General features: G+C 32.4%; 2 protein-coding genes across 4 annotated transcripts; both read right to left on the reverse strand.

The window, feature by feature from the left end:
• Window positions 1–1,492: 1,492 nt before the first annotated feature.
• LOC108464379 (uncharacterized) lies at window positions 1,493–4,179 on the reverse strand. The gene is made up of 2 exons (XM_017764657.2): window positions 2,775–4,179; window positions 1,493–2,213 (listed from the first exon to the last, which is right to left on the reverse strand). The coding sequence occupies exons 1-2, from the start codon at window positions 3,879–3,881 to the stop codon at window positions 1,818–1,820; spliced, it is 1,503 nt and encodes a 500-aa protein (XP_017620146.1). The 5' UTR covers window positions 3,882–4,179; the 3' UTR covers window positions 1,493–1,817.
• A 2,818-nt stretch (window positions 4,180–6,997) lies between these two features.
• LOC108464380 (pentatricopeptide repeat-containing protein At5g09450, mitochondrial) lies at window positions 6,998–11,282 on the reverse strand. Of its 3 annotated transcripts, XM_053024783.1 has the most exons (4): window positions 11,066–11,282; window positions 10,635–10,887; window positions 7,696–8,209; window positions 6,998–7,605 (listed from the first exon to the last, which is right to left on the reverse strand). In XM_053024783.1, exons 1-4 carry the CDS (start codon window positions 11,098–11,100, stop codon window positions 7,316–7,318), a joined length of 1,092 nt encoding a protein of 363 aa, XP_052880743.1. In that variant the 5' UTR covers window positions 11,101–11,282; the 3' UTR covers window positions 6,998–7,315. The 3 variants fall into 3 exon arrangements, with proteins under 3 accessions (XP_052880743.1, XP_017620147.1, XP_052880744.1); XM_017764658.2 differs by having other exon boundaries at window positions 6,998–8,209; XM_053024784.1 differs by lacking the exon at window positions 11,066–11,282 and having other exon boundaries at window positions 6,998–8,216; window positions 10,635–10,759.
• Between the last annotated feature and the right edge of the window lie 1,799 nt (window positions 11,283–13,081).

Consider the following 13,081-nt stretch of genomic DNA (forward strand, 5'->3'; position numbering starts at 1 on the left):
CATCCCCTTCGATGGTAGAAAGAACAAATTTCATTTGAACTTGGATAAATGGCTGTCAAGTTCATTTTGGATATTTTTTAAAATAATTTTAAATAATTTTAAAAATTAATTCCTTATAAATTTAATAATTTTAAATTTTTTTATAAATATATATTTTTAAAAATCACGTCTGGTATTAACATGGACAACCATTTGTCTAGTTCATTTTGGATGTGATTTTAAAAAGTTATTTAAATTTATTTATTTTTTAGATTTTTTAATTTTTAAATTTTTTTTTGATGTGACAAAATGTGCCACATCAACATGAGGTACATGTGGCTTACCACGTGTTGCTATTTAGTTTCTCTGTCAGTTATACCATCACTTAAAAATGGAAACAAATGGAATTTTTAACAAAATAATCAGTTTACTTATTGATTTAATATACAAGGACTAATTTACCTAATTTTCGAGTAGAGAGAGCATAATGCAATCCAACTCTTAATACATGAGCCTCCATGACACTTTTACCTAATTCTACTCATCTTTTAATTCTATGTCACTTACATAATTTTTAAAAAATTCAAACAACAAATTAATAACACATATGAATGAAAATTTTAATGAAAAAATTAATTTGTATTTTAAAAAAAAAGTAGAATCCAACTATAACTTCAAGGTAATTTTATTGATGTTAGAGCATATTTTAACATTAAGTAAAATATAAAGACAGAAATCCATAATTTGATTCAAAAGGTAACATCTAGACAGATTGTTTTGTTTTTCTAGCAGGGTCCACAAATATTGGAGGGCCCAATTTATAGTTTGGTTTGTCTGCACGATGACTAAAAGAGGTGTATCACTTTGTTGAAAATCAAAGATTTAATCACTTGGTATAATTTAATTTTTATTTTTAAATATTATTGGTAAGTCGAAATTGATAAAACAATTACTATTATCATAAAGCAATGTAATTCGTGGATTAAATGTTGGTTCAATTCGCACAATTTTGTTATAATAATTTAGAGATTGTGAATTTAAATATACTTAATTTTTCTTTTAATTTAACGGTGGAAAAGGGTTAGAAGTAATAGTAGGCTTTGTATAAAGAAAAAAGCAATATAATTCTTTCTTTTATTATTAATTAAAATCATGTGAAATTTAATCAGCCATACTCAATAAATAATAAATTTACATGTTAGTTAAATGAATTGTTATAAATTTATACATACTAATAAATTAAAAGATTAAATCTCAAAATTCAATATAATAAAGGGACTAGAAAATAATTTTCTCACTCTTTCCTGATTTGATTTCAAACTCGATTTTTCATATTTTTCTTATCCATTATCTTTTATTCTTACTTTTCAATACACAAGTCATCTATCATTCATATGTGTGCAAGTCAAACGTGCCAATGTTATTGAAATTGTAATGAATAGTAATAAATAAAAAAGAATAATAGAAGCAAGCTCGACCCGCTTAACTTTTAGTTTTTCCTTCGTCAATTGGAGTTTGATAATGAGGTTACTCCGAAAATCCAAAGAATTAAGAGAAAAATCTTTAAAAAAAAAAATAAGATAAGGATAGGGGTTGTTCAAGGATCCAATTTAGACCAATACACGTGTTCTTTACTACTCTACCAATAGTAGAATCAACAGAATAGAATAAAATAAAATAAAATAAAATAAAATACTATTGCATATGAATGGGGATTATTGTTCTTACAAGAACCCCTATAAGTGAAAATTAAAAATTTAACAATGAAAGGATTTTTTTTTTTGGGTATAAATTATGCCCCTCAAAAGACCAGAAAAACCAAAAAACAAAAAACCAGATTAATTGCAATCACAAGTTTTCATAGAAGCTGTCCCATTTTTGGTACCCTCTTCTTCAAATCTCTTTGTTTGAACATCATTTAGAACATTTCTAGCCCACTCCGCAAAATGGGTCTCATTGTAACCAATTAGGCCATTCTTGTAGAATGACATACACCGGTGATCTTCGTCGGAGTAAGGGCAGCTTTCCCCGTTGGGATCTCGCCATTCACCTCGGTGCCTCATCCCGGACCAGCTAGCTATCCAATGGTACACATATTGGCCGACGCCGGCAAGCTTTAGCCAGCCTTTGGGGTAAAACTCCATAACACTGCTGTTTCTGTCCATTAGGAACATGTTGGTCAGTTGGGCACCATGTGGTGATATTAGAATATCTGTTAAACTCATTTGCTTCACCTGCAATTTCATCATCACACATGTAAATTCAATTACCAAAATTTTTTAATGTAATTAACTACTAAATTAAATATCAGCTGTCATGATCTTAAAGAGGAGTCACGAATTGTGTATTAGAGTTGATTTTGGGATATAAGTATTGCGGATAAATCTCTGAAATTTAATGTGTTGAATCAAACAATACTTTTAAGTTGTACGGAAGATATTGTAGGAGATTTTAGAACACAGGGACTAATTTGAAATCTTTGTAAACTTTGCTTTGAAATGTTGTAATTTATTGATAAAATAATTTATTCAATTTCAAAAATTGGAATTCACTAAAGTAGCCCACACATATCTGTTTTATACGTTAGTGAGTGGGATTAGCATGTCATCAATCTCAACATCCCACTATAGCTTTATTTAATGGGGGGTTTTGGTGTTCACGTGTAACGCACAAATGCTAACAAAATGCTGATTAACCTAAAAGTTGTAGATTAGTATAGTAGACGAAGAAATTAGTGTTGAAAAGTTTGGAAATTTAATTCAAGTCGATTAAAATAAAATTAAAATTGCAATTACCTGTTGACAAAAGGTGAGATTATTGGAGTAAGCCACCATTAACCGGCAACCCTTCACTTTTTTGCATTCTTTCTCAAACACCCCAATCACTGCCGTCTCGTTCCTGAAAGACCTTGCTCCACTCCTCATTAGCAAAGTCATCCCAATGTCTGGTCTTTCACGGCTATCCCTTCTATCAAGGCTCACATTACAGTAAACCCTAGCCTTACACCTCATCAGATCATAAACTTCCATCCTTCTCTCCCTCGACATCCCTCCTTCATTGTGCCTCATCACAACAGCCTTTTCGAAGCAAACAGGTTGATCATCATCAACACCATTAAACTCTTCAATGTAAGGAGCTTGACCAAACGTAGCCTCCATTAACAAGTTCAACCATGTCCCCATCTTGAACCTAAGTTCACCCCAATGGTAAAGCACCCATCTCGCTGGTTTTTCACAGCTGTTTTTCCTATGCCAAGCGACAAAAGGCATGACAGCCGACAGACCATGCCATATGTTGTCGTAGTTGTAATGGTTGTAAGAGACGAAAGTGAGGCCCTTCATTTGGGTGGCGTTAGTAGGAAGCGCTTCGGGCCATGCCAAGGCGTAGTAGTTCCATGAACCGTCGTGTGTGTCGCGGCCTTTAAGGCAAAGTAACCGGCCTTTGGACGGTTCTGAAGGGAACTGTTGGTATTGGACCTCACCTTCCTCGCGTGTGTCGTACATGGAACTCATGAACCATGTGTGACCATCAAGGGGCAGGTTCGAGAAACGCAGGTCTTTCAACGGGAGGAACGTGATGGAATCTCGAAGCTTTTGGTTCATGGAATCCGGGTTTTGGATGCAGTTTACAGGCGAGGCGGCGGCCAAGGTCCGGTTGAGAACCAAGTTTTGCCATTGTTGGAAGAGAGACCACGAAGCTGAAGGTGAAAGTGAAGGTAAAGGAGATGAGGAAGTGGGAAGAACCGTGTGGAGGGATCTGATCTGTAACAACATTAAAAGGATTACACATGTCGCGAGGATGTAAAGGGATAGCTTGGGAGAGTAACAAGAGAATGGCAACATGATGTTCTTCTCTTGTTTCAAGCTCTTATGTCTATGGAATGAAGGAGAGTATTTGTTCATGGCTATGGGGTAAATATGGGGTTTCTCTCACATAGTTTGATTATTTGAAATGAAATATTGGGAACGTTTCTCTCACTTAGACAAAAAATATCAACATTCATAGTTCTCAAAATATACATGCCATATTATAATTGAAATTTATTTACAAAATTAGAATATTTCATTGGAGATCATTTTATATATACAAACTGATATTATTATAAATATATATATATATATACAAACTTAAAAGAGAAAAAGGGAGGAATTGGAAATGAAAACGAGATTCAAAAAGTGGGAAACTATTTTCCACTTATAAAGGAATGCAGCTCTTAGCATGTTATCTATTTGACTTATATAAAGCGTAAAAGTAGCTTCAATATACAAAATAATGTATATTTGAAAATTGGAAAATAAAGTCCAGATTTTAAGGCATGAATTGTAAGATACATATTTTAAAGTTTGGTTTAATTAATGAGTAGCTCACATCACATTCTACTATTTTGCATTTTAAGTTTGTTGGCGATTAAATTATTACAAGAAGGCAGTCAATTATGCTTAATATTGAAACCCACTTAAGAAAAAAAAATACTTATTTTATAGGATTAAAAAGAATTCACAAACGAATTTAAGAAATTGGTAAATGTTTTTTTTTATTAATATCAAGACACAGTGATACATCTTAGTCCATCGATTTCAAAATTGATTTGTATAGACATCTTTGTAGGTTAGAAAAGGATCAAATTCATCATTTTGTAACAATTGAAACAATATTAATATTATGAGTCTGGAATTTATTAAATGAAATGACATTAATTTGAAATGTAATATGACATCTTCATCTCATTTATTATAATTTAACTCCACTTAATTTCATATTTTTTATAGATTAAGTGATTATTTGAATAAAATATTAGGTTATTTAAGAATGGGATGATATTTTAAAGTAATAATACTACACCATTTAATTAAATCTAACCTCATGAAACTAACTTCTTTACTAATTTTAAAAGGATCAAAATGCAAATTAAAGAATTTTACCCTCTTTCCATTAAATGTAGAGTAGGCCTATTTTGACCCATAAAGTTGAAAAATGGCTTCACCAAAGGAGGAAAAAAATTATATAGAAAGCAAAATAAACTCCAGAATTTAAGGCAGAAAGTAAGATACGAAGATGTGTAAGAGAGGAAAAAGCTAACATTTTATTTCATTTAATGTTCACTTCACATTCAGTGATTTGTATTTTAAGTTTGGTTGCAAATAAAAATAATAATTAATTAAAAGAAAGCATAGGAAATGCAAGTTTATTGCTTAATATTGCAACCCCACTTTATATATATATATATATATAAAGATTGAGGATTATGGAAATTAAGGTAAAGCTCCAATATATTTTTTAAGGTAAAATTTTCAATTCATATGTTTTTATTTTTAGAAATTTAGTTTATCTGTTTTTAAAATTTAAAATTTAGGTCAACTATTAACGGTATTAAAATTATTTCGTTAAATGTTAATTCAGTATAACTTTAATTTTTTAGTTACATGATTATTAAGAGAGTATTTATTTTTATTTCAAAATGTCACACTAATAAATTTAACGAAAAAATTTGATAGTATTAACAATTAAATTTGAATTTGAAATATGAAAAATAAAAAACTACATTGTTGAAAATAAAAGTTTTGAGTTATTAAATTCTAAATATTTGAGAAAAATACAGGAACTTAAAGCATGTTTTAATCATTTTTATTATATTATTGATGGGTTTAGAAGTAGGGGATTCCATTTGACATCTTATTCTTTAAATCTAGGTTTGCAATGTAACTTTATCAAAACTGGTTTTATAGAATGCACGAATGATAAGTGACAACAAGATGTATTACTCAACTAGAGATGAATACTAATTAAAATTTATTGAGTTAATAAAGTATGTTTAACATTATTTTTTAAAAAATATATACACATTCCTCATATTTATTTTAAATCTGGATAAAATAAATACTAGTGTTAACGTTTTTTTTATTTATTTTAGCCTACACTATGGGGATTATTATTATGAAGTAGCCAGCTAGGTAGAAGGAAATATACTTAAAAAGAAGAGGTAATTGCGTAAAGAAGAATATTACAAGATTCCAATGTACACTGCATTGAAATATATGGGCTACAAAGCATTTCAAACTTCAATGTGAATTAGTCAACAACACCATTTCTATTCACTCCTTATATAATAACCTAAATTCAATCAATGCTTAACTTGATAACCGGGTTTTGCTTACTTGTTCATGGTTGGACTGGATGGCTCGCTCCAATTCATCTGCCTCTTGGGTTGGATTTTAATTTAGATTTTAAAAAAAATAATAAAAATAAAGTGGCTAGTTTTACTATTTAAAAATATAAAAAAATAATTGTAAAGTAATATTTTTATAATTAAATTTAAATAAATAAACATTTATTATTTTTTGAACTTGAACTTTTTTGAAATTACACTCCAGCACCCCTAGTAATGAAATATTTGCCATCTTTGTTATGATTTTCTTTTTCTTTTTTCTTATTGAATCTTCTTTTTCTTCTTTCTGTGGGTTTAGTTTAACTTGACGGTCTCAACTTGTTTGTAGGTCACAAGTAGGGAAAAACCAACAGTTTTCTATATAGCCTTTTGCAAATCATAATCTCCTTTTTAGCGTGATTGTTAACACAATTTTTAAATTAAAAAAAACACTATAATTTCAATTAAAATGAAAATAATAATTATAAATCGATTAAATTTTAATTCAATTGACATTACGTAAGTTTAAATACGCTAAAACACATTATCCTCCGAGTTGAAGAAAAACTATTGATAGTTCTAAGCACTCGTTATATTAAAAGAACATATATTATAAAAATCTATAATAACAACAATAATAATAAACAAAATCTCTTAGACCCATATTTATCATCTATCTATAGGACCCTGCAATAGACCTGCAAATTGGGGGATTTACATCATTTTAGAGTTGTTTCAAGTTAAAAATTTTCAAACCACTTCCTATCCGATTTGTTTTAGTATAATTTTGAGTCTAAGCTAGTTTCAGATTTGGATCCATTTGGATTTCAGAAAATTTGGGTTCAAGTTAGATGGGTTAAAATTTTTGAAATCTTTATGATCAAATCAACAAGGCTGCCGCAAGATATGCCCATTACATAAAATATATAAACGTATGATCAAAACAAACAGCAGCTCTACATATTTCTATTCATACATCAATCATGGAAAACAAAAGCAAATAGTTTAAATTTCAGGAATCAGTAGATCCTACCAACATTCAGAAAATGGGTAAAAATACCGATTACCAGTACCAACAGTCAGCCATTTCTTGTAACTGCAATTCAATCACCGACACCGAGTAATCGATTTCTTTTCTCTCTCAAGTACAGTTTCCATGGAGGTGTTCCCACATTTAATTGCAACAGGCTCCTACTTGTTTGTGGGACTGCAGTTCCTACTAATCAGAAGCATATGTAAGTCGTTGGCTTTTTCCGTCAACCCGGCATCTTCAAATGCACTCAAAACGCTATTACAGGCAGATATATCGAACTCTGTGGTTGTCAACTGTTTCCACTGATTAAAAACCTCTCCCACTTCCTTCATATGCCCAAGAATCAGATACGATGAAAGAATGCATATGTAGTTTCTGCTTGTCATTTTTTGTTTCGTCATTCTTAGAGATTTCCATATCTGATCAATTTTATCTTTGTTCCCCAAGCCTGCATACAGCATGACAAGAAAGTCGTAAGTTATCCATTCTCTTTGTGTGATGCCTTTCTCTATTTCGATAGGAGAGATCGAATTGGCACTTGTAAGACGGCTGGCAGTTACATAAATATTTACAAGGTTGATATATCTCTGCCAATCATCATTGCAACCAGAGTCGCATCTCATTTCATTCAGAATCCTTTTAACTTGATCAATGTTTAGAGCTGCAGCACACGAACTTATCCAAAGATTGTAAGTAAAGATATCCGGTTCAACTTTCTGTCTCTTCAGTTCTTCTACAACGGAAGAAACCTTCTCGACCTGCCCAACTGACATGTACAGAGTCATAATCTCGTTGTAGAGAAGGGCAGAGAACGAGAGGTTTGACCCCTTTATCCTCCCATAAAGTTCTTCGGCCTTTTCAGTCAATTTTGCGGCAGCATAAGAGTGGAGAAGAGCAGTGTAAGTTTCACTTGTCTTTGCAGTCAGAGGTAAATCTTCGAAATAGCGTTCAGCAGCATCGATACCAAAAACTTTTGTCATCAAGTCAATGCGAACAGCATAGTCAGTGTCTGATAACTTGTATTCTTCATGACTAACCATCCATTCTGATAGCTGCAAGCTTGAATAGGTAAGGTAAAGAAAATTGACAATCAATTCTAACTGGGAAATCAAAAGCCACACGAACTATAAGGCACAAACATTTCCACACAGATGCGAGATGAAGCTTTGATGGTCAGATTATGGTTTTTGGCCTAACACTATACTCAACTTGGAGATTGAAGTATTGTACTTTAATTTGGCATAACTTGACCCTGCCACTGTTACTATCATTAATGTTGTCTTGATGCAAATCGCTATCACCTTTAAAAATAATTTATTAGTCTGCTAAGGTGAAATTATTTTTAAAGAAACAAAGAGTCGAAGTCAAGATTGAGCTAGAAAATTCTTTTTATAACAAATTAATGAAAAATAACTATTTTGGTTACCAAAATTTCATCTTTTAAATGATGTAAGAAATTTAATTGTCAGGTTTTTAAATAAATTACATCAGCTGACTTATGAGAAACGGTGTCAATGATTTGGACTAAGGCATACTATTAATAATAGTAAGAGAACAAAATTATTTCAAATTACAGTACACGGATTAGCCATCTCACTAGTGCAGTGGTTAAGGTGTTAGGTGTTGGAACCTACATCCAAGGATTGAGCCCTGAGACACACCCTCTTCAATGTATCCAAATAAAAGTATAGTACAGGGAATAAAACCTGTAATTTGACCAACTTTGTTTCTGATATTAGAAAGGGGAAAAGAAAAAGAGACTAACCTAATGTTGCAAGGTGCAACTCACAAAGGACTACTATTATAACAGAAAGAAAAAAGGATTTGGGACTTTCCTACATCCATAACATCAGACTTTTATATCTCACACTCGAGAAAAGAAAATTATTCTTGGTATCGATAAAAATTCTCATCAAAACCAACTTTCACAACATGCCCTCTTATAACTGAAACAAAGAACAGGTGAAATAATAAAGTGACTGTGAGACACTATAATAGTAATCAAATTACACCTATAAAAACCGCAAGCGAGAAGAAAGTTTTCATATTTCAATGGATCAGAGGAAGTGAATGAACTCTAAAGTGAAAGAGGTAAATAGTGCACTTCTACAAGCAAGCCTTAGTAGAGACTTAAATCTACTACAAAAGACGAGACATGTATGATAGTAGTTAACATTACAAGATCACTGTTGCTATACAGCTAAACATCCAAGTAGGGGTGTAATTGGATTGAATCAAACTGAACTCAAATAATGGTAAGCTCAAGCTCGAGCTTGACTCAAAATTCAAGGCTCGATGCTTGGCTTGAGCTCGATCAAACATATATTTCTAAGCTTGAGCTTGGCTCAAGAATTAATAGAGCTACTAGAGTTTGAGCTCAACTAAACTCATTTATCAATTTTCATACTCAAGATTGAAATCAAAGATCGATTAAGCCAGTTCATATGAGCTTGTACTTAAGCTCTTTCTATATAATAAGGGTAAAAATGTAATTTCATAATGTAAAAATATATTAAAATGAAAAGCTTGATTAGGCTCATGAGCCGTTCAGACTGAGCATTAAGGTGCTTAAATTTGGCTTGATCAATAACTCAAGCTACTAAAGCTTGAACTCAACTTGATAATTACTGAATCAAATTCAAGTTTTTTCTAGTCAAACTTGAATAGTTTGATAATACCACTGTCTCATTTACACCCTACATCCAAGCTAATCAAATGGCAAACCCTGATGTGCTGCAAAAATCTTCTGTAGACAAAAGATTGACCTAACATACATACTAAGATATTCTCTATTTGTTGAGACACACACACACACACACACACACACACACACACACACACACACACACACACACACACACACACACATTATCTCTTTAATTATTTGTTTAACATTAGTAACAAATCAGACCATTCCCCTAAGCAATGGATTACTATCAGACATGTCAATTGGGCAAGTCAAGTTGATTTTGAATCAAGTCAATTTAAATTGAGTCAATTCAAGTTTTTTAAATTTTTTGCGTAATATTGGTTCAGGTAAACCTTGGGTTAAGGTCCATTGGATCTCTTCAGGTTGGAGGCCAAGGTTTTTAGGCTGGGTTATTATAGGTTTGAGTCATTTGAGTTTCGGTTCATTCAGGTTCGCGCCAGTTTTGGAATCAGATCCTTTCAGGTTTGGGTTGTATGCTTCTTATGATCAAATTAAGTTGGGTTGAGTTTGATTCCAAGTTGATTGATTAGGATTCGGGTCAAGTTAACAAGTGTAATTGCTATGACTCCAATTTACCCAATCAAGGTTAATCAAATCCAAGGATTCAAGCATTATTTTTCTGAAGCCGCAAAAGTGATGGAAAGTTTCGTCAAGGATTATTAAACTAAGCAAGCATTTCTAAATTCTTTAGGCAAATCAAACCAACCCAAGAACACCCAAATCTTAATTTCATTCTAATTGACTTCAATTACTGAGTAAAAATATACCTCGAGAGCATGCTTGAAACGCTGAGATTTTCTAAGGTCTTTAGAAATTTGGCGGAGGTCAGAGATGGAAACTCGGTTGCCCTCACCCACCCATTTCTCTATAACGGTGGTGGCGCTCCGTTTCGGAAGGCGCAACTGGAAAATGCGGCTCCTCAGATCATCGGTTTCCGAATTTTTTATATAATCGTCCGTGTATTCGGTGCTGACGGAGCCCGAAGACAACGGCCTCGACATGCACCGTTGGCTGCTTCTCCTGCACACACACACATATGTATTTTACAGTTTGGGAAAATTGATGTTTGAGAAATGAAAAGATTTTAACTTAACAACAACTAATAAGAATTGTATTTGATCCAGTTTAATAAAATTATGTTTTTTTTTTTTAAAATAAATTCTTTGAAATGGAAATTTATGAGAATGAAGATAGTTACCGTCTGAGACTAAGAAAGAGAGAACGCGACGCCATGGAAATTGATAAAGAGCTCTTTTAGCTTAAGCTTCTTTTCCCCACTTGTTCCTTTTGGGAATTCTCCAGGATTACAGCAGGGGGTGTTTAGTTAATAAACATGTCCATATGGGTCGGGTCGGATAAGTAAGCGGCCTTAAACGGGTCACTGACTAGCTTGCACTGATCAGACAGCTGAATTTTTTTAACATACCTTTGTGTGTATATATACACATTATCAACTTCAAAATTGAGCTCAATTTTAACATGAGAATCAGAAAAAACAATCAAAACCAAAATTCATAAGAAAAACATATTTCAATTTTTTATTGAATCTTATTATAAATTTTTTCAAAAAGAATTTTAATGGTCTACCCAAAATTTAGACTTTTTTTTTTTGGCGATTTTCACTTAGATTAATTTAGCATTATTTCTAAGAAACATTTTTAAGAATAAAAAGCACTTTTGACATAAAAACATTGTTAAACAAGATGCTTTTGAGCTCAAAAACACTTTTGACAAGTAATGTTAAACTAAACTTTTATTTTCTTCTTCATCCATTATTAAATTTAGCTAAGAAATTGAAAAACCAAAAAAGCAGAGAAAACTCCATTCCAATTTATTACACACTTTTTCAAGATCCAACTTAATGACCATATCACAATTTTTCCCTTTCATCTTTTTGAGCAAGTGCATAATCTTTTAGACAATAGTGACATTATTCCAGGAGTGCCTTCCAGGAACAAAACTACCCTGAAATGGAGAAATTATCCTGTATAAAAAGGGCCTTAGTCTCGTAACCACGACTTATGTGATAATCTTGTAGATCGTATTACCTAGACTAATCAGGCGGAATTGTGAAAAAGAGGTTGCCTCTCTGGATTTGGAAATAAGAGCGACCAATGTCTCATTAAAGGTAGTGGGAACAACGACATTTAGGAAAGTCATAGAAATCTTAGAAACCGTCGAGATGATTTTCTACTTCACTTCAGACCAATGGTGTTGATAGAAAATGGGTGTAGACCATTTGGACATGGGGCTTTAAAAGGTTTAAGGAACCAAGTTGCAATTCTATATCCACAAAGGAGATTTCGAATAAAAGAAATTGAATTTTTGAGTTTGGAAAACGAGGCAAGTTAAGATTGACTGTTGGCGTTTTATCAACAACAAAAGAAGAAAACGATACACGGAGGCAAGATGCAAGAAATATTTTCCTTGCTCACAAAGGTCCGACAAGCAATGAAACGAATAAATTGTAATAAAATCGTGGGGCTTTTTGATGTTAATGGAAAGTGGATAACTAAAAGAAGAGCTATATAGAACTTAGTGCAAGATCATTTCATCAAGCTTTTCACTACTTCCAAGGAATCATCTACACTTGTTTCCTCATGTGTCGATATTGAAAATTGGCCAACTATGCTGCTGTGATAATTTTTTTGTTGAAGAGCATGCAGCTTGTAAATATGCTACAGCACGTATGCTTGTTGTAACAACAAGGTTTCATTGATTTTCATATTAATACGAAGGGAATTTTGGTCTGCATGTTAGAATTTATAAAATAAATCTACAATATAACTTAATAAACTAGGATCTGTCATGTCAAATTATTAAGAATAAATTGAGAACAAAACTAGATGCAGAAGGGTACTTGAATCCATGGATTCTTTGAAACTTTCTGGAATTTGGGGATTTGATCTTCCAAATTAGTACACAAGAAATTCAGAGAATATTTGCTCTCTCTTTCTTAATGATGGGATATTAGAAAAGATATCTTCTGTATAATTTGGGGACCATAACCCTAATATTTATAACCTTAGCATATTAGTTCGATTAGAGTGATCATGGGTCGGATTTGCTCAAGACGGTCCAAGGCCCTTTGAAAAATCGGAGGGTTTGGGTAAAATATAGGCCGAAAAATGGGCTTGGGCAAAAAACGAGGCCTGTTTAGAAAACGGGCAGCCTCGTAAGAGTTTTTGGCCGGCCCTACCAATTATATATTAAT

Source organism: Gossypium arboreum, chromosome 13, assembly GCF_025698485.1.
Source record: "Gossypium arboreum isolate Shixiya-1 chromosome 13, ASM2569848v2, whole genome shotgun sequence".
Classification (NCBI taxonomy): domain Eukaryota; kingdom Viridiplantae; phylum Streptophyta; class Magnoliopsida; order Malvales; family Malvaceae; genus Gossypium; species Gossypium arboreum.